At 37.7% G+C, this 18,917-nt stretch overlaps 3 protein-coding genes across 5 annotated transcripts; 2 read left to right on the forward strand and 1 right to left on the reverse strand.

Moving 5' to 3' along the window:
- The first annotated feature begins 7,838 nt into the window (after positions 1-7,838).
- On the forward strand, positions 7,839-14,278 carry LOC110937003 (jmjC domain-containing protein C). Of its 3 annotated transcripts, none has more exons than XM_035988554.1 (16): positions 7,839-8,005; positions 8,082-8,159; positions 8,913-8,996; positions 9,081-9,251; positions 9,608-9,676; positions 9,916-10,021; positions 10,112-10,184; positions 10,301-10,417; positions 10,817-10,936; positions 11,062-11,080; positions 11,210-11,270; positions 12,240-12,487; positions 12,564-12,679; positions 12,807-12,900; positions 13,301-13,480; positions 14,005-14,278. In XM_035988554.1, exons 1-15 carry the CDS (start codon positions 7,913-7,915, stop codon positions 13,346-13,348), a joined length of 1,497 nt encoding a protein of 498 aa, XP_035844447.1. In that variant the 5' UTR covers positions 7,839-7,912; the 3' UTR covers positions 13,349-13,480; positions 14,005-14,278. The 3 variants fall into 3 exon arrangements, with proteins under 3 accessions (XP_035844447.1, XP_022035107.1, XP_035844448.1); XM_022179415.2 differs by having other exon boundaries at positions 7,840-8,005; positions 9,895-10,021; XM_035988555.1 differs by lacking the exon at positions 7,839-8,005 and adding an exon at positions 8,344-8,460 and having other exon boundaries at positions 9,895-10,021.
- LOC110933764 lies at positions 13,366-15,944 on the forward strand. The gene is made up of 2 exons (XM_022176970.2): positions 13,366-13,419; positions 15,086-15,944. The coding sequence occupies exons 1-2, from the start codon at positions 13,366-13,368 to the stop codon at positions 15,584-15,586; spliced, it is 555 nt and encodes a 184-aa protein (XP_022032662.1). The 3' UTR covers positions 15,587-15,944.
- A 267-nt stretch (positions 15,945-16,211) lies between these two features.
- On the reverse strand, positions 16,212-16,929 carry LOC110934942 (protein TIFY 4B-like). Its single transcript, XM_022177627.2, has 3 exons — positions 16,729-16,929; positions 16,573-16,656; positions 16,212-16,422 (listed from the first exon to the last, which is right to left on the reverse strand). The coding sequence occupies exons 1-3, from the start codon at positions 16,856-16,858 to the stop codon at positions 16,400-16,402; spliced, it is 237 nt and encodes a 78-aa protein (XP_022033319.1). The 5' UTR covers positions 16,859-16,929; the 3' UTR covers positions 16,212-16,399.
- Between the last annotated feature and the right edge of the window lie 1,988 nt (positions 16,930-18,917).

Raw genomic sequence — 18,917 nt, forward strand, 5'->3', positions numbered from 1 at the left:
ACTGGATAGTGAGTTGCAAAGCTCGTATGCGCCTAGGCAGAGTGTCCTTTCGGCTGAGGGCGTCGGCCACAACATTGGCCTTGCCTGGATGATACTTGATGGCGCATTCGTAATCGTTCAGTAGTTCGACCCATCTTCGTTGACGCATGTTCAAATCCTTTTGCTTAAGAATATGCTCGAGACTCCTGTGATCGGTGTAAATCGTGCACCTGGTACCGTACAGGTAGTGCCGCCATATCTTAAGCGCGAAAACAACAGCTCCCAGCTCTAAATCGTGCGTCGTGTAGTTCCGTTCATGAATCTTGAGTTGCCGTGAAGCGTAAGCAATAACCTTATCCCGTTGCATCAATACGCAACCAAGACCCTGTATCGATGCGTCACAATAAACCACGAAGTCATCTGTGCCCTCCGGCAATGAGAGAATAGGTGCACTGCAAAGCCTATCCTTTAGGTACTGAAAAGCGGTCTCTTGTGAATCTCCCCAACGGTAGGTGACACCTTTCTGTGTCAGCATAGTAAGCGGCTGCGCGATCTTCGAAAAGTCTTTAATGAATCGTCTGTAATACCCCGCCAAACCCAAGAATTGGCGTATTTCCGTCGGTGTACGCGGTGCAGGCCAGTTCTTGATCGAATCCACCTTGGATGGATCGACGTGAATCCCATCCCTGTTCACCACATGGCCTAAGAAGTGGACTTCACGAAGCCAGAAGTCGCATTTTGAAAACTTTGCGTACAGTTGCTCCTTTCGAAGAAGTTCCAAGATAAGGCGTAAGTGCTGCTCGTGTTTCTCCTGACTCTTGGAGTAGATCAGAATGTCGTCGATGAAGACAATGACGAACTTGTCAAGATAGGGTTTGCACACCCTGTTCATAAGATCCATGAATACAGCAGGCGCCTTCGTTAACCCAAACGGCATGACAAGAAACTCGTAGTGACCGTAGCGAGTTCTGAATGCTGTCTTGGAGACGTCCTCATCCCGGACTCTCAGTTGATGATACCCTGACCTTAAATCAATCTTGGAGTAGTAGCTCGACCCTTGCAACTGATCGAATAAGTCGTCAGTGCGTGGAAGAGGATAACGGTTCTTCACTGTGACTTTGTTCAGTTCACGGTAGTCGATGCACATTCTAAACGTACCGTCTTTCTTCTTCACAAATAACACTGGAGCTCCCCAAGGCGAAGAGCTTGGACGAATAAAGCCCTTTTCCAAGAGCTCTTGTAGCTGTTTAGACAGTTCTTCTAGTTCAGTTGGAGCTAATCGATAAGGTGCTCGAGCTATAGGTGCTGCCCCCGGAGCGAGCTCGATTTGAAATTCGACTTGGCGGTGAGGCGGTAAACCGGGTAAATCTTCAGGAAACACCTGAGGAAAGTCACGTACAACTGGAATATCCTCTACTCTTTTCTCTTTTGAAGCTGCATCAGTAACTAGTGCCAAGATAGCCGTATGACCCTTTCGTAAACATTTTTGTGCCTTCAAGAAAGAAATGATGCCAACCACGGCACCACTCTTGTCGCCTTGAACTTCGAGAGGTTCTTTTCCCGTACGAGGAATACGAATGATCTTCTCCTTGCATAGGATCTCCGCTTGCTGCTTGGATAACCAATCCATGCCGATGACGATGTCGAAACTACCCAAAACTATCAGAATAAGATCAATCGAGAAGGTCTGACCCGCTAGAACGATGTTACAACCCTTGACTACATGCGTGGCTTCTACACTTTTACCATTAGCTAACTCTACGGCATGTTTGGTGTTTAGGGGTGTTGGTGTACGTTTTAACAGTTTACTCATTTTCAAAGACATATAACTCGTATCCGCACCCGAATCAAACAAAACAGTAACATAAATATCGTCGAGAAGAAACTTACCCATAACGACGTTGGGATCATTTCTGGCATCACCCTGCCCCAACACAAATGCACGACCCCTTCCTTCGTTGCCGTTGTTGTTCCCACCATTGTTGTTGTTGTTGCCATTTCCTTGATTGTTGTGATTGTTGCGATTCTGGTTCTGGTTCAATTGAGGGCAATCACGTTTGTAGTGGCCTTCAGCCCCACACTGGAAACATCCCCGGTTTCCACGCTGTGGCTGCTGGTGCTGGTTCTGTGGAGCTGGCGGTGGGAGTTGCTGGTTCTGATTTGCTGGCCGTGAGCTTCTACAATCCTTAGCCTCATGACCCATCTTGAGGCATCTTTGACAACGTTCCCTGCGATCTTCCGCTGTGGTGTCTGTTGCACTTATTACACAGTGGGTGAATTCCCCGATATCCACCCTGCCCCTGACTGCCAGATGATTGCTGACTCGGATTCTGGTAGTCATTTGTCTTGCGCTGCTGAGACTGAATAGAAACTGATCCCTTGCTGGAATCCCCCTCCCATTTTCTCTTGTTGTCACTGGGAGTAGCAGAAGTAGTGACAGCAGTAGTGGTAGCCTTGATACGTTTTGGCAGCCTGTTCTGATCCACTGCCTGATCTGTAATACGATGAGCAAGGCGCTGAATGGCCTGGATATTATCAAGATTAGCCGATGTCACATGGCTCTGGATCTCTGGCGCTAACCCCTTGAGATACAACTCAATGCGCTTGTATGGAGGGTCCACCATAGTTGGACACAACACAGCCAACTCGTTCGACCTCTTGGTATAAGCCTCGATTTCTGACCCAGTCATTTTCAAGTGATACAGTTCATCTTCCAGCTTGTGAATGTCTTCACGAGTGCAGTATTCCCTTTTGATCAATTCTTTGAAATCATTCCAAGGGGTGGCGTTAGCAGCTGCCAACCCTAGGATCTGTACTTGCGCGTTCCACCAAGTCAACGCGATTCCTTCCAAAGTGCCAATGGCGTACTTGACCCTGCGAGCCTCAAGGCATTCACACATTTCGAACACAGATTCTAGCTTCTCAAACCAATGGAGGAGTCCCACTGCCCCCTCGGTGCCACTGAAAGTACTTGGACGACAGTCCATGAAGTTCTTGAAAGTACAGACAGGCTACTGCGCGTGTTGACCTATTGTGTACGAATAGGACAAAGTTAAATACGAGAGTTAATGTAGGATCTAAGGATCCCAGTGTGAGTCTAAACTGCAGGGTATACTACCTGCTTGTGCAGCTGCAAGTGCCGCAGCAACTTGAGCTTGAACGAGAGCCTCTAGCTGGGCTTGAGTCATGTTGATTCGTCCGGCCATTGATCTTCACATCAAAGGCAGCATAAGTGAGAAAGGTTCGCGAATAGTGCGATGACAGAAGAGTGTAAGCACGTAAGTGTTCTCAAGCAATAACAAGTAGTGAGCAGAGTAATGTAAGCATACTACGAGCAAAGTTCTATGCAATTCTAGCATGTAGGCAATAAACATAAACCTTATTACCTAGGATGTCGAGTCTTGCACGTGGAGCGAAGCGTCGTTGTGGATCGTTGTGAGCACTGTACTGGTTATAGTCTGGTTTTAATAAAAACGTTTTCCCCATATTAAAACCAAGTTCTCTATAACCTGGCTCTGATACCAATCTGTCACACCCCCAAAATCCACCTGCGGAGTATCACCGCTTGGGAGCGTGACTGACCAGGATCAAGCCACCAATCATATCGAACATGCAATTAAAATCAAGTATAATAATTGTAAACCAATCATTCAATACGACAGGTGTTCAAAACATGATCATAGTTTCAAAGTATAGCGGAAACATAAGTATGAAAACCCAATGTGTAACATAAGTTCAAATATTTAAATGTTCTAGACATGGCATCCACGATCCATGCTCCACAACGACCTGCTCCTCCCTGTGCAAGCTCCATGTATCTAACGACCTGCAAGGCAAACAGAGGATCAACAACTAGTTGAGCGAGTTCACAGTTAACAGTTCAGTAATAGTATAGTGTGTGTAGTAGTATGTTCGTTCGTTATGTCATGTATCGTATTAGTTTCCATCGCGGCCTCCCAGGCAGGTATGCGAAGATATTAGGGGATGTTCATCCCGAGTATTCTAGACTAGGTTTATCTGTATCGCGGCCTACCAGGCAGGTGTGCGAAGATTAGTAAATTTCAGTTCGCGGCCTTCCAAAGGCAGGTGTGCGAAGTCAGTCATAATATCGCGGCCAACCCTTGGCAGGTGTGCGAAGATCAGTTCAATAAGTGTTACTAGTCTAGTCGTAGTTCTATCAGCGAAGTATATACAATAGTTCATCAAATCCCATTCCCACCCGGGAACCCCATGCCTTGGCTGTGTGAACTCACCTTGGTTTTCTCGGTATGCTAGGTTATGCACTCACAAGTAATCAGTCAAGTCCTATTGTGTGTACATGTAATAAATCAGTTTTTCGTTCGTAACAATTCTTGCACACAAATCAAATGTCACATTGTGTTTGGCAATTATTCATCATGCGGTATTCAAGTAGTCAGTCAAATCCATATAGTTTCATACTTGACAGGATAATCAGGCAGTTAACATGCTCTACCAGGTAAACACATTAAACAGGGTTACAGGCATATCTTAACAGATGAAATCATGAGTTAACATACAATGCATGGCCTCATATTAATCATACGCAAAATAGACAGGGCCTTGCCCTTCTTAAAACTCAGACAAGTGTGGGGGGGGGGCTTCCCCTGTTTACAAGTCGGACAATATATCTCCTCACAAAGCTCGGATAACAGTTATGATATCAAAACTCGGTCATGTCATCACATTAATAAAGCTCGGACATGTAACACATTAATAAACTCGGACATGTTATCACATTAATAAACTCGGACCTAAGGATCCTCTATTCACAAAGTCGGACATAAACAACAAGTGGAAAGGTCGGACCATGGGGGGTGTGGGGGTTTAAAGTCGGACAAGGCAATAATGCATGAAACTCGGACATGGGGGTGTTTCATTTCAAAAGATCGGACAACCTACTCCCTTGATCAAAAGTCGGACCCCTCTCCTTTGAATAAAAGTCGGACCCCTCTCCTTTGAATAAAAGTCGGACATGCACGTTTATGTGGTTAAGAACTCGGACCAAGTCCCCCATCAAAAGAACTCGGACATGTGCTTGAGTATAAGAAAGCTCGGACCCGTTTGTTTCTTGTATAACTCGGACATATCAAACCAAAGGTCGGACTCATGCTTTGTTTATAAAAATTCGGACCTCAACATTCATTAAAACTCGGACTATATGCTCTTAAATAAAAGTCGGGCATCTTGTGATCATAAAGGTCGGACCTAGTGTGTTACTTATAAAAGTTCGGACATTGTTCACATCTAAAGGTCGGATATGTTGGGTTAGTTAAAAGCTCGGACTCCCTTATAATATCACAAAGCTCGGACAAACATAAACATGAAATATCCAATTTCCATTGACACAATTTCAACAGTTACGTTTCCTTCATTCATCAGTTACGTTCATCGTTCCAAAACCCTAATTTCATACACTTCTAACATACCATGAATCTCGATCATCAAGCAATCGATTGTACAACTAATCAACAACATTATCACAATAGACAGAATCAAATCAACAACTACAGAACTAGCATGAGAAGAACTAGGGTTTACAAGAATCACAAGAATCAAGGATTAATAACAATCAAACAATCACTTACTAACAACCAACAATGATTAAGCAATTACCTTTATTGATTCCAAATGGATTGAAAGATCAAACTTGATGCCAAAGACTTGTGAAACCAAGAATAATGAGAAGATGGTTGTAGAGAGGATTAGAGGAGGTGAAAGTACGTGTTTTGATTCTTTGCCAATGATTAGTGAATGATTAGGGAAGGGGATTAGGGTTATGAGTTGTTAAAGTTTCACTATCAACCCTAAGCACCCTTAAGTATTTTTTATTACAGTTTCAACACCACATTCCATTATTTGTCAAATCTTTCACAAGTAACACATAACCATGCACAACCACAAAACACTATATTGTATCAAAACGTATACAGTTTCATAGCAAACCAATTGTGCAAGCAAACAATTAAACAATCAATAAACGTGCAATAAATGCGTAATAGAAATCTTGGAAATTCGAGTTGTCACAAAGTTCTTGTCAGTTAAAATATTCGAACCTCACAAAACACAGAAAAACAACCAAGAGGTACATATATATTTAACAATTTGAAAACCATTTTCAACCACTTGTGAAATTAATCATGTTTGTTCAGCCGTAAGGGTTTTGGCATATTCAATCAACATATATATTTAACATTCTAGGCCCATTCGCAAGTGTGGATTCGTACGAATCTAGGTCCTTTCGTAGGTATGCTGGTACGAATGGACGTTCACGATAAATAGGTGTAGGGTCTTGTTCATTGGTAACTTTTGTTGACTTAGAGGGGAAACTCTGATACCACTTGTGGATTCGCTCTAAGATCGAATCTTAAACAGTTGAATGCGTAGAACACGTATCTTGTGCAGAATCCAAGTACGTGTGTAGATTGAATACAAAGAAGTAATTAATCTTGTTTTCTATTGATGATATGAAAGTTCACAACCACGAAAACAAACTGCAAGAGTTTCCCATATTGATCAGCAAAATTCTACAATGAACAAGACCCTGCACCTATTTATATGCAACAGTAGATTCGTACCAAACTACTTACGAATGGACCAGGTTCATACGAACCTGCATCTACGAATGAGCCTCCATTCGTACGAACCCACACATGTACGAATGGACTTTGAATGTTACGAATAGACTAGCTGCTTCGTCCGAATGGACTCTATGTCCATTCGTACGACTTCAATGTCCATGAACTTTATCTCAGTTTAGCACCAGTCTTGCTCATTCGTTTCAGCTACGATACGTGATTGACGGAAGCGATAGACATATGCACTCATACTACATGAGGCAACGACTGAATCTTTAATCGAAACTGAATCGAAAATAATAAAAAAACTGAATTGACTGAAAACTGATTAACCGAAACCTGAATTAAATGAAACCGGTTATCAATTTGTTTGTACTCTCGTTTAACCAAAATTAACTGAAATGAATCGAACCAATCATATGTTCATATATTTTTAGCTTTTATTACTTCAGTTTATATATTTCATATTTTATACTTTCATTTTATGTATTTATACTTCAATTTTAAGTAATTATAAGCAAAAGTTTTAGTCCATATTTGGTTTTGAATACTAACTGAAATTAAATGAATGAAACCAAAATTCGTCAATCTAACCGAACTGAGTAACCAAAAAAATGGCTGCTTAATAAATTAGACTAATCGATAACTTCAATTTAATGAGGATGATATCGAATCAACCAAACAATAGACACCCTGGTAGTGTTTCTGTTCCCTGCCACATCACGCAAACACCCTTCTACTTGTTTTATAACGTAAACACTTGTCTATGTTTTAAATCTACAATATCACACTATCAAAAGGTTAAATATACAATATCACTCTAGCAAAATGAAAAAAAAGAGTTAAATGCCATTTTAGTCCCTGTGGTTTGAGCCATTTTGTCAGTTTAGTCAAACAGTTTCATTTTTCGCTTGTGAGTCCAAAAATGTTTCACCGTTGCCATTTTAGTCCACTGTTATCCATTATTTTTGTTAACGAGAAGGGTAATTCGGTCATTTTATATGGCCGAATTGCCCTTCTATTTAACAGAATTACATATAAAATGATCGAATTGCCCTTCTCGTTAACAGAAAAAATGAATGAAGTTAACTCAGTGGACTAAAATGGCAACGATGAAACCTTTTTAAACCCACACATGAAAAATGAAACATTTTAACTAAACTACAAAATTGACCCAAACCACATAAACTAAAATGACATTTAACTCGAGATAAAAAAAAAGGTTCGGGTCGTGTTAACCCGCAAATATAATATGTGGATTCAAATTCGATCAACAACAATTTGACACAGTTAGGAACGCATAAACCCTTGTTTCAATATTCTGGGGACGACGAAGGATGGCAGAAGAATCTATTCAAATCACAAGATTCAACGCAATTCCATCACCTCAACAGTTCACGTCGCAAATTGAACCTAAAAACGTTCCTGCTGTAATCAACTCACAACTTACTCATTTACTATCCAACTTAATTGTTCACTTATTTGATTTTCTTTGGCCGATTAAAGGTTTTTCATGGATGCATCAACCATTGGAAGGCTTTCAGTAAATGGAATCCATCAACTGGCGGTCTTGATTACTTAGAGGTTCGATTGTTTTCATTTTCAGTTTCAAAGCTAGTTAACATATTATGAGATGTGACTGATTGTTAGTAAGTTTATTTAGGAGTTTTGTTTTCATTTCGCTAATAGTTTTCATGTGTGGAAATAGAATTTTAGATTGTTAATGAAATGGCTGTTTAAGTTTAAATATGTTTTCTGACTGGTATAGTTAAAGCTAGTAGCAGAGGTAATTGAGTAATTTGGGAGTTGATAGCTTGCAAGATTTCACTCAATGCTACTATGCTAGGTTGTTGGGGATTATAACAATATGTTCATCAATTTGAAGGTATATTGTTGATTTGAATTTGAACCCTAAAATGTGGTGTGTTGCAAGGATGAATGTTGGGTTGGAATGATCTTAATAAGTTAAGGGACTAGGGTTTATTTCTTTTTCGGTAAGGGTGCATATACATAATGTAGAGGTTGAGAAGCATTTTATGAATCATGAATGACCTACATGATGCACATAAACCGTACATTAGGGCTTAACATATTCACTTCTTTATTTTACAACTTACTAGAAATGACATCTTTAACGGTGTCTAGTCCTTTGCTACAGTATCAAGTCATGTAGACGTGTGTCCATGGTTAAGTTTATATACAGTTTTATATATCTGTTAAACGTGTTCCAAATCAGGATTGGCCATGTTTATTCGATACAGCATATCAATATGGGCTTATTAAAAAGTTCCAGATTTAGTAATATACCATTTCGTTTATATATGGATGGATATACAGGAACTAGCAGGGTCATCAACCGTGGAAGTTATGCTCTCGAAATCTGCTCCAGTCTTTTATGGCGATATTAGAAACCACGAAAGGGTATATTTCTTTATCAGTTTTATGTCATTCTGTTAATCATAGAGGTTATGCTTTGGATGCCACTCTAAATGGTTTCTCTTATAGGTCCAGTTACCTTTTGCTACCTTTATCGGATACTGCAAGGATTTTTCCTTGCAGAGCAAGGTAGAACACGCTCCTTGCTCTGGTGAAAAGAAGCTTTTGCCAGAAAGCCTTGAAGCAGAGCAAGATAGCTTGTTAGTTGGGGATGATCCTTGTCAAATTTATTTAGCACAGGTCAGTATTTGCTACTTCAACAATGTTAATATGATTTATTAGTTCTCTAAATAATCCGAATTTGCCAAGCACTCAAAGAATAACTTCACACAGCAAAAGCCATCAAAACACTATTTGCTCCAACACATTTTATAACAGTATAATATCTGATTGTGATTATTCAATGTTACATAACAAGTTTCAAAACACCAATCCAAGCACACCTTAAGAGGTTCAGACTTTAGTTTTCCTGCCTCAACAATGTTCTAGTATTCTACTATCATTTATGCGAAGAAATCGGATCTCCTCTTACTAGTTAACTTAGGACGATTGTGTGTGTACTACTTACGACTCGAAATGTATGTATAATGATACAGGTACCAATTATGAATACTGAGAAAGAAGAGAGAGTTCAATTAGGAGTTCTTATAGAAGATATACAGACGGTATGTACACCATGGTCCGATGATCATCCTCTCATATTTTTCCATCACACACACATATATATCATAGTAGTTAAAAGCATACCAAGCGTACACGCCTGTGCCTCAGCCTCAGATAGGCACAAGGCGAGGAGCTTTCAAAAATATATATATGCGTACACACATATATATAACGCGTGTTATTCTGTTAACATTTTGCTACACTTGTTTGATTTGTATAGCCTCTTTTTCTAGAGACAAAGACCTTGGCTTCTATTAATCTATGGATGAATAGTGCTCAAACAAGATCAAGCACTCACTACGATCCACATCATAATCTTTTATGCGTGGTCTCCGGAAGCAAACAAGGTGTTGTTCTTTTCACTTTCTCATCCCAAAACAATTTCTATACAACTATGCATCAAAGAACATGTTATTAAAAAATCTCCTTTTGTTTAGTTGATCTGTGGCCCCCTTCATCCAGTCCCTTCTTGTATCCTATGCATTTGTACGGTGAGGCTTCAAACCACAGGTATTAATATCTGTACATATCGAAGAAACCTATATTTATGTTTATACGCTACCTAAATAGCAAATTAAAAGCACTTCCCATTAGAAATAAATTATATGTTTTCTGTGTTTTATCAGTGCTGTTCCCATAGACAAACTTGATCTTTCTGTTCATCCAAGAGCAGAACACTCAAAAAAGTATTCACAAAGGGTGATTCTTCATGCAGGCGATGCACTTTTTATTCCTGAAGGGTGGTAAGATTCTCGATTTTATGCATTTCTATATACTCTCCAACATCTACAGCAGTCCTTTATATTACATAATCTTAAAACTAATAATATGAAAATTAATTTGTTTTTAAGATATAACTAAAATTCTTGGGGCTATAAAGTCTCACACAAAAGAATTCATGACCGCCTCATATTTATTTTACTGACAACCCTTATATGAACCGTGGATTTCCCAATTCATTGATGATAAATCATGTTGTAATCGTTTCAAGTAATCTTCGACAAAAAGTTTTTCATAAGGAAAATAATTGGGACTTTCTAAAAAATGATTCTATGAGATAATGGAATAATTCATTTCTTGGACACTAAATGTACATACTTATCTTTTTGTTGTTTTTTTTTAAATAAATTTGTTTTACCTAGGTTTCACCAAGTTGACAGTGAAAGTTTAACAGTTGCTGTTAACTTCTGGTGGCAGTCTGAAATGATGTCTGGCATGTTGGAACACATGGATTCGTATTATTCGCGCAGGATATTGAAAAGGTATTTTCTTCAATTATGTTTTGTTTTTACATGAGTTAAAGTTAGAACATCATACATGAACTAGTATTTAATTATTTATAACGCATTCCATGTTTCATGTCTGTATCAAACTGGTAATCTTCAAGACTGACCGACAAAGAAATGGTATACACTTCTTCCCAATCATTGCATAACCTAGATGACGCTTGGTTTATCTACACTTTTTTAACGCTTTCTGTGACTCAAAATTTGAATTTTAACTTGAGCATTTCATCTTCTGTCATGATTGAACAGAATCAGATGCTGTGTAAGACCTCCCCTTATGTGAGTAATAAGCCTTCTCATGAGCCATCAGGTTAGATACTAAATATAAATATACGTGTGTGTATATATATAGGATTCATTTCAGATGAGAACTCCGAGTTGCGAGAACCGCAAGAACTACTTCCCGTGCGAGTTTTTCAACCAAATTTTGCACAAACGTAGATTAACATAATAACATCTAACTAAGACATCTGTGAAAAACAAAATAAAAAAAATTTGACGAGCCGACATTTATTCGACATGTAAGTTTGATTTACACTGATGTAAATTTGGGTACAAAACTGATGGTGTCACTAGTTTGAGAACATTACGGCGGTGTAAATTTGTTTTACACTAACGTAAGAAGTTGTATATGATATTTATTTATTTTTTGAAAAAGTTACATAAACATAAAAAATGCGTCAAATTTTTTTTTTTATAAACATTTATTTCAAAAAGTTCTCAAGTTCTCACAACTCAACCTAGTTCTCATATTAACCCTTCCCTAAACCTATATATATATATATATATATATATATATATATATAGACAGAGAGAAAGAGAGAGTGTAAAATACAATAGTGCTTATTGTGCGATGCGTACGCAAGCAGGAGATTTAGACGCGTGTCTTCCTTTTTATATGAGACCACTAAACAACGTGCGTGATTAGGGTTTGGCATGCGTGATTTAGGGTTTTGTTCATGTGTGATTTTGGGATTTTTGTTTTGTTCATGCGTGATTTTGAGTAGTCATGCGTGATTTTGAGTTTACCCTATGCGTGATTAGGGTTTGACTTTTATAACACGCGTAATTTACTCGCGTACGCATTGCATGTTAAGGACTGTTGTACATTAACCTTCTATATATATATACAGAGAGAGATAGATGCATCTGTATATATTTAATTCCTTGTATTTGGCTGCTTTTCTTCTTCAACTTGAAAGACATCTCAGGCTTTTTTGATTTACTTTTCTCAACATTTACAAAAATAATTAATTACCTAGTGATTTATTATCACCAGGTGGGAATATGTTACATGATCTGGAGCCTTGTGCTCTGAAATCTCTTCACGAACTTGTTTCCTTAGTCCATGATCATGTCAACGCTGCTGATTTGAGTAACGCGGTGGATCCAAGTTCCGATATCGAGAAAACCGATCCCAAGAAAATTGTGACATCGGAATTGTATCACCTGGAGGACGATCCAGTTGCTACTATTTTTTGGGCTCTTGAACCACTTAATCTTCAAAAAATGTTCCTTGCTATGGTGGTGAGTTTTCTTGGTTCTTATCATCGGTGTCAATTTTGAACATTCAGCTATATATAAATTGTTTGCACTATGTTAGCATCACTTTCCAAGAACTTTGGAGGCTTTAGTACTGCACTTGGTTTCACCGGTAGGAGCTGAAGTGCTTACGAGGAAGTTTGAAGAGATGGATCAGCTAATTAATGAAGAAGACCGGTAAATATTCAAATCATCTAGAATTTTGTTGCTTTATTACCTCCTCGACAAACAAAACAAAACGAAAAGAAGAGAAAAATAACTACTGAGAAAAGGTTGTATTATTGTTTGATTCTGCTGCTTCCAGGAATGAATTCTATAGGGAGTTTTATGGTGTATTTGATGACCAATATGCTGTAATGGATATACTTCTCAACGGAAAGGAGTCATTTTCACGCCAGGTAAAACTTAAACTAAAAATATACTTGTAATTGACACGTTCAAAGACCCTTTTAGCATCTCGTTTTTATTAAATTCTTCTTTTAAAGTTGGGTATGTGTCTCTATACTTAAAAAACACAAATTGCCCAATAACTTTTGTTACATCCTTTGAACTGTAGTTTTCCTATAATTTTAGAAAGTACTTACTTCATTAGTGCATATTTTACCTTGGCAAACACAAACTTTTAAATCTTAATCAGTTTTTTTTTTACATGAATTTTGTTATGGACCTCTACATTTTTGTTCCAGTTTGAAAGTTATATAATATAATTCTCTAGCATTTTTTTGTACTATATGACTCGTGCATTTGTATTCAACTACATATATCATTGACTCTAGTCACTGTACATTTCTGCCACAGGCCTTTAAGAATGTTATGGATAAATTTCTGGGAGTTAAAGTTCAATGAAGTGATGCATTACTGGGATGACGTATACTGCCGCTGATGTCAAGAATTTGGCCCCTTTAATGATCTCAAAAGTGCGGATTGATACTTGAAACTGGAAGCTTTTTCTGTCCTCTTGATACCAGTACCCTACACGTGAGTGTATTGTTTCTTGTTATCTTCACGCTTTTTGGCATTTTGATATGTTGCCTTCTTTTTGTTCAAACTATAATAATTACAGATCATGTTGAAATAGTCCATGGTAATTGGCCATATAAGTTTGGGGAAAATACTTGTATTGTTAGGGAACTAAATCAAACTAATTAAAGATAAATATCATACAAAGATAGTTACAATCGTAAACATTAATGTGCCTAATACCCAGAAACATTATTTTGTTCCGGTTTTTTTTTTTTTTTTTTTTTTTTTTTTTTTATAATATATTATAAATAATTGTCACGTTAATCATGATTACGAAACAATGTTATCACAATAAACTTTGGGCGACCATCGACCTTTAGTTGACCCCGATTTCAGTACACATTTCACTCGTTTTGAGATAAAATAAAACCTATTGTGGTATTGCACTTACATATATACTTTCTAAAATCCATTTGACTTTCATCTGAATATACTCGTCATTTCTGCGTGTTAATTACAAATTGTTGCTAATCCTACAGGATCACAGGAACTATTATATCAAGAGCAGAGGTACACTTACATGTGCAGATGGTTTAACATGCTAATGCACAGAAACTACAAGGTTTGAGTGTACGAAAGACATTGCATTTTGCAAGAATTAGCCATTTCGGCTAAAAATGTTTGTTACAATGATTCTCTTACTTCTTAATTTATATCTTTTGTATTGTCGATTACTAGATCAGTTACACGATAAATATGAGAAACTTGAAAACTAGCCTAACTTGCATAAGATAAACTTACCGAGAGACCGTATGTTTCTTGTTTTCCAGCAGTCCAGATTTCCTTTTACAAATACACAATACCATGTAATTGATCTTCTAGATGTATGGAAACTACAAGAAGCTAACATTAATGTTGCTAAACCTAAATTAGACATATATATTGGTACCATCTTGCAGTGTCCTAAAAACAATAGGCGTGATATAACTTTGATTTAACTTAAGATATACCTTCCAAACGGTCATACCAAGCCTCAACCATACCATTATCAAAGAGTAAATTACAAGTTTTGTCCTTTATGTTTGTCCCAAATTTCAGGCGCTGTCCTTTACCTTTAAAATTGATGAGTTTTGTCCTTAATGTTTGCAAATACTGCACGTTACGTCCTTTATGACAAACCCAGTTAGATTTTTTGGTTAAATCTGCTCACCAAAGGGTATTTTTGTCTTTTTACCTATATATTTAGTATTATTATTTAAAAAATTAAAACAAAATATATTAAAAAAATACTATTATTATTACTATTATTTATATACATATACAAGTATATATTAGACAGATTCTTCACTCTCTCTCCCTCTATCTACAACTCTCTCTCTACACCTTCCTCTCTCTCTCTCTACCACCATACACCACCGCAGCCACCATCCACCACCGCATCCCCACCCCTGCAACCACCGCCCCCACCCCACCTACCACCACCGCCCCCACCCCACCCCACCTACCACCACCGCCCCCACTCTCTCTCTTCTCTCTATCGGAGTCAAAAGAGGGGAAGACAATTGACTCGATTGAAGGGTCAAAGAAGTTTTTTGGTCTTCAAGATATGTTAGGCCTTAGAGACTCTTTTGCAAGTCTAAGGAAGCCATAGATGAAGTCACCGAAAGCGTTAAATCACAAAACACTACACAAAGCGTTGCAGGTAGAGAGAATATCGAGAGTTGTGATCAATATCCTGATTCTGATTGTGAAGTTGATTACAATTCAGGTATTGAGTTTGATGCTACTTCAAACAAAGGTGTTAAACAACCGACAGAAAGCGAGCTATTGGCAAGGGAACTCAGAGACAAGGCGAGAGCAAGAACAAGAACAAAAGAGAGAATGAAATCAAAGCAAGTGTATGAACCAAACCCTAATGATGATTATGATCAGCCACAATCAGGGTTTTCAACAAACCCTAATGATGATTATGATCAACCACAATTAGGGTATTCAGAAAACCCTAATAATCCCTACACTGAAGGTTCATCAAGTTCCCACCTTAAATATTCTGGTACGCATCACTTCTTTGACCATACACATCTGAATAATGTTGCTCCAAGCTCATCAGCATATTTTTGATGATAAAAGAGTTTATGTATTTGAGATTTGGGGATTTTTTTTTGTTCAGATGATCTGGGTTTTTTTTTTTTTTTTTTTTTTTGTTCAGATGATTTCGTAAGGCTAGATGTTCAGATTTGGGGATTTTTTGTTTGGAGATGATTTTGGTGATGGTGGATCGAAGGAGTGGATGTTGATGGTGATGATGGAGACGGTGGAGTGTGATGGTGGGTCAGGCGATGGCGGAGATAGTGGGTGGTCGGCGGCAGGTGAGGGTGGGAGGTGGTGGTGGTCGGCGGCAGGTGAGGGTAGTAGGTGGTGGCAAGTGGTGGGTCTGAACTTTTGAAGATGGTGGGGTATTAATTTTACAAAAATGCCTCTAAAAAACGAAATTACAAAAATGCCCTCATGTGCCTTGCACATGATCAGATTTAACAAAAAAAAATTAACTGGGTTTGCCCTAAAGGACATAACGTGCAAGATTTAGAAACATTAAGGACAAAACTCATCAATTTTAAAGGTAAAGGACATCGCCTGAAATTTAGGACAAACATAAAGGACAAAACTTGTAATTTACTCCATTATCAAATATTAATCAATAAATGAAGTTAAAGCAAGCACAACTCTTTTTGCACAATCATATGCATGTACATCATCAACCAAATGCTATCATAACAAAACTAAAAGCGAATTCGTTTCAAGCAACAACAGGCAAAAAAAGATACATTCTTCATTAACACATTACTGGACCTGCTATTACATTAATAGGCCAATGTACAGTTATCATACTTGTTCAGATTGATCAATGTCATTTGGCTGAACCGGTACTTTCTATCAGCACTTGTTCCTTTCTGGACCTGCATTTTACATCTCTATTAGATGAATCAAAATTAGATGCAACAGTAAACCAAACATATTAGATAACACTACAATATACAAAAGCACAAAACAACAAGCATAATTGAAAAGTAGTCGTATAGTTAGGGTTTCCGGTGAGTAATTTGAACCTTCCGGAGTTGGTTCAAGTAAGGCTTTAAGCATAATAACTTGCTGGATCGCCTGAGATTTGTTCCACGACGGGCGTCTCATTCCTGTAACGGAGGAATCAATTCAAATAACTACTACCAGAAAACCTAAAAAGTTGGATGAGAGAAGAAGCGTGCCTTTTTGTTTAAGAAACTGACGGCACTGTTCGCGAGTGACTTGAGAAATGTCGTCTTCGGTGAGTAGGTGAAGTGGTTTATCGAGAGGTGACGTGGCGGATAACGGAGGCGGTGGTTGCTCCGTCGTCATGGTGGTCGTCGGAGATTTTGAAAAAAGTCAAGGGAGAGAGAAGGAGGTTTTCAGTTTACCCCCAATTTTGATTTGAGGGGTTAGGTTATAAGAGCATTCACATCATAACCATCAAATTATGTGAGGAGGGGTTTTTATATTATAAATGATATAAAAAGTGATTGTGAGTAGAGGAGAGAGAAAATGTTACTGTTCATCTGTATATTTGGGGGATACTGTTCACCCGTTATAATTTTTAATATATTTTGAAAGTGGTTGTGAGTGGAAGTTAGAGAAAAATGTAATGATAATATTATTTAATTGAAAGGAGAGAGAAAAAGTATTTGTTTTTAGTGGAAATATATTGATATATGAGTTGTTTTTTAGTAGAATGTATGTATAATTTGATGGATTGGATGTGAATGCTCTAATACAAAGGGCCCTTAAAATACAAAGTGTAAGAAGGATTTCTGGCCCTTAGATCAGATCATAAACTCATCAAGGGCTCTAAATAAAACGGTGGCAACAATGTAATTAAAAAGGGCGGTAAGGGTAGGATCGTCCAAATTCACTTTCATCTAACTGTTCAAACTCCTTCCTCACTACGCTTCAGGCCTTCTTCGACGATTCCAGCCATCTTCGACGATTCCAGGCCACGATTCTTCTTCCAAGCGATTCTTACACTCGATTAAGCCTCAAAAGACACCGATTTCTCATGGATTCTTCAACAAAAAAGCCTCAAAATACACCGATTAAGCATCAGGAAACATCGATTTTACCTTCTCGTTCCGATCCAGTTTCTTCCGAATCGACATTGCGTATTTCTGAAGTGGAAGAACAAGTTTGGAAACCGAAAACGAAGAAAAAAGCGAAAAGGACTCCCAAAACCGGTACATTATTTAATTTTTAGGGTTTTTACATGATTGTGTTTATTTTAGTTCAGTGATTTTGTTGTATGAAAGTTTATGACCTTTTATTATCGATTTTGATTGTGTTATGTACTGACCTAGGGTTTGATTGTGTCTAATATTGTTGTTTCATTGTGTTATTGTCGATTTTGATTGTGTTATGTACTGACCTAGGGTTTGATTATGTCTAATATTGTCGTTTCATTGTGTTATTGTTGATTTTGATTGTGTTATGTGCTGACCTAGGGTTTGATTGTGTCTAATATTGTCGTTTCATTGTGTTATTGTCGATTTTGATTGTGTTATGTGCTGACCTAGGGTTTGATTGTGTCTAATATTTTAAACAAAGCAGAAAAGAAAAAGGAAGAAGGGAACTGATTACCGACTCTTTTGCTATCCTCTTATGATTGTAAGTTTAATGATTTTATTGTGTTATATAGAATTAATTAGATAAGTTGATTATGATACAATAGGAATAGAGAAGTGGATAATATAATAGGAATGTAGGGATTATGACACAATGGTTTGAAATATGACATAATAGGAATAGAGTAGTGGATAATATAATAGGAATACAGTAGTTGATAAGTTGATTATGATACAATATGAACAGAGTAGTGGATAATAGGAATACAGGGATTATGACACTATGGTTTGAAATAGGACATAATGGTTTGGAATTTGACACAATAGGAATAGAGTAGTGGATAATATAATAGGAATACAGGGATTATGACACAATGGTTTTAAATATGACACAATGGTTTGAAATATGACACAATGCATTTGTTTCATTTCAGCAAAAGGACTCATATGAAAGAGAAGAGGATGTGATCCTTAATGAGTTCACCAATAAGATGAATGAGGTTTTGAGAAAAGAAAAGTTAAAAACTATCAAAGACTTTGACATTGTCTTTGTGCCTATCTTTCATCATGAGAAAAAAACACTTTTATCTCATGTGTTTCGACCTCAAACGCACAAAGACTACATTGCTTGACAACATTGCACCATTTGAAGATGAGGAAAAGGGTGATCATGATCCCTACCACGGTCGGACACAAAAAACAGTAAGTGTTCCAAATCTTGTATTTTAAATATAACACAATGCATGCTGTAGAAATAACACAATTGCATTTTATTTTATTTTTAAGAAACAAGCTTTTGAAGGTTA

This window comes from Helianthus annuus, chromosome 4, assembly GCF_002127325.2.
Source record: "Helianthus annuus cultivar XRQ/B chromosome 4, HanXRQr2.0-SUNRISE, whole genome shotgun sequence".
Classification (NCBI taxonomy): Eukaryota; Viridiplantae; Streptophyta; class Magnoliopsida; order Asterales; family Asteraceae; genus Helianthus; species Helianthus annuus.

Bases quoted from the DNA above. Each gene is read 5' to 3' on its own strand.
- LOC110937003 (XM_022179415.2), top strand. From the start codon at position 7,913: ATGGCAGAAGAATCTATTCAAATCACAAGATTCAACGCAATTCCATCA. The intron at 9,677-9,894 runs GTATGTACACCA...TGATTTGTATAG, and splicing joins TTATAGAAGATATACAGACG to CCTCTTTTTCTAGAGACAAA. The intron at 12,488-12,563 runs GTGAGTTTTCTT...GCACTATGTTAG, and splicing joins AAATGTTCCTTGCTATGGTG to CATCACTTTCCAAGAACTTT.
- LOC110933764 (XM_022176970.2), top strand. From the start codon at position 13,366: ATGACGTATACTGCCGCTGATGTCAAGAATTTGGCCCCTTTAATGATC. The intron at 13,420-15,085 runs GTGCGGATTGAT...GTTAGGCCTTAG, and splicing joins CCCCTTTAATGATCTCAAAA to AGACTCTTTTGCAAGTCTAA.
- LOC110934942 (XM_022177627.2), bottom strand. From the start codon at position 16,858: ATGACGACGGAGCAACCACCGCCTCCGTTATCCGCCACGTCACCTCTC. The intron at 16,657-16,728 runs GCACGCTTCTTC...CCTCCGTTACAG, and splicing joins TCAGTTTCTTAAACAAAAAG to GAATGAGACGCCCGTCGTGG. The intron at 16,423-16,572 runs GTTCAAATTACT...TGTAAAATGCAG, and splicing joins ACTTGAACCAACTCCGGAAG to GTCCAGAAAGGAACAAGTGC.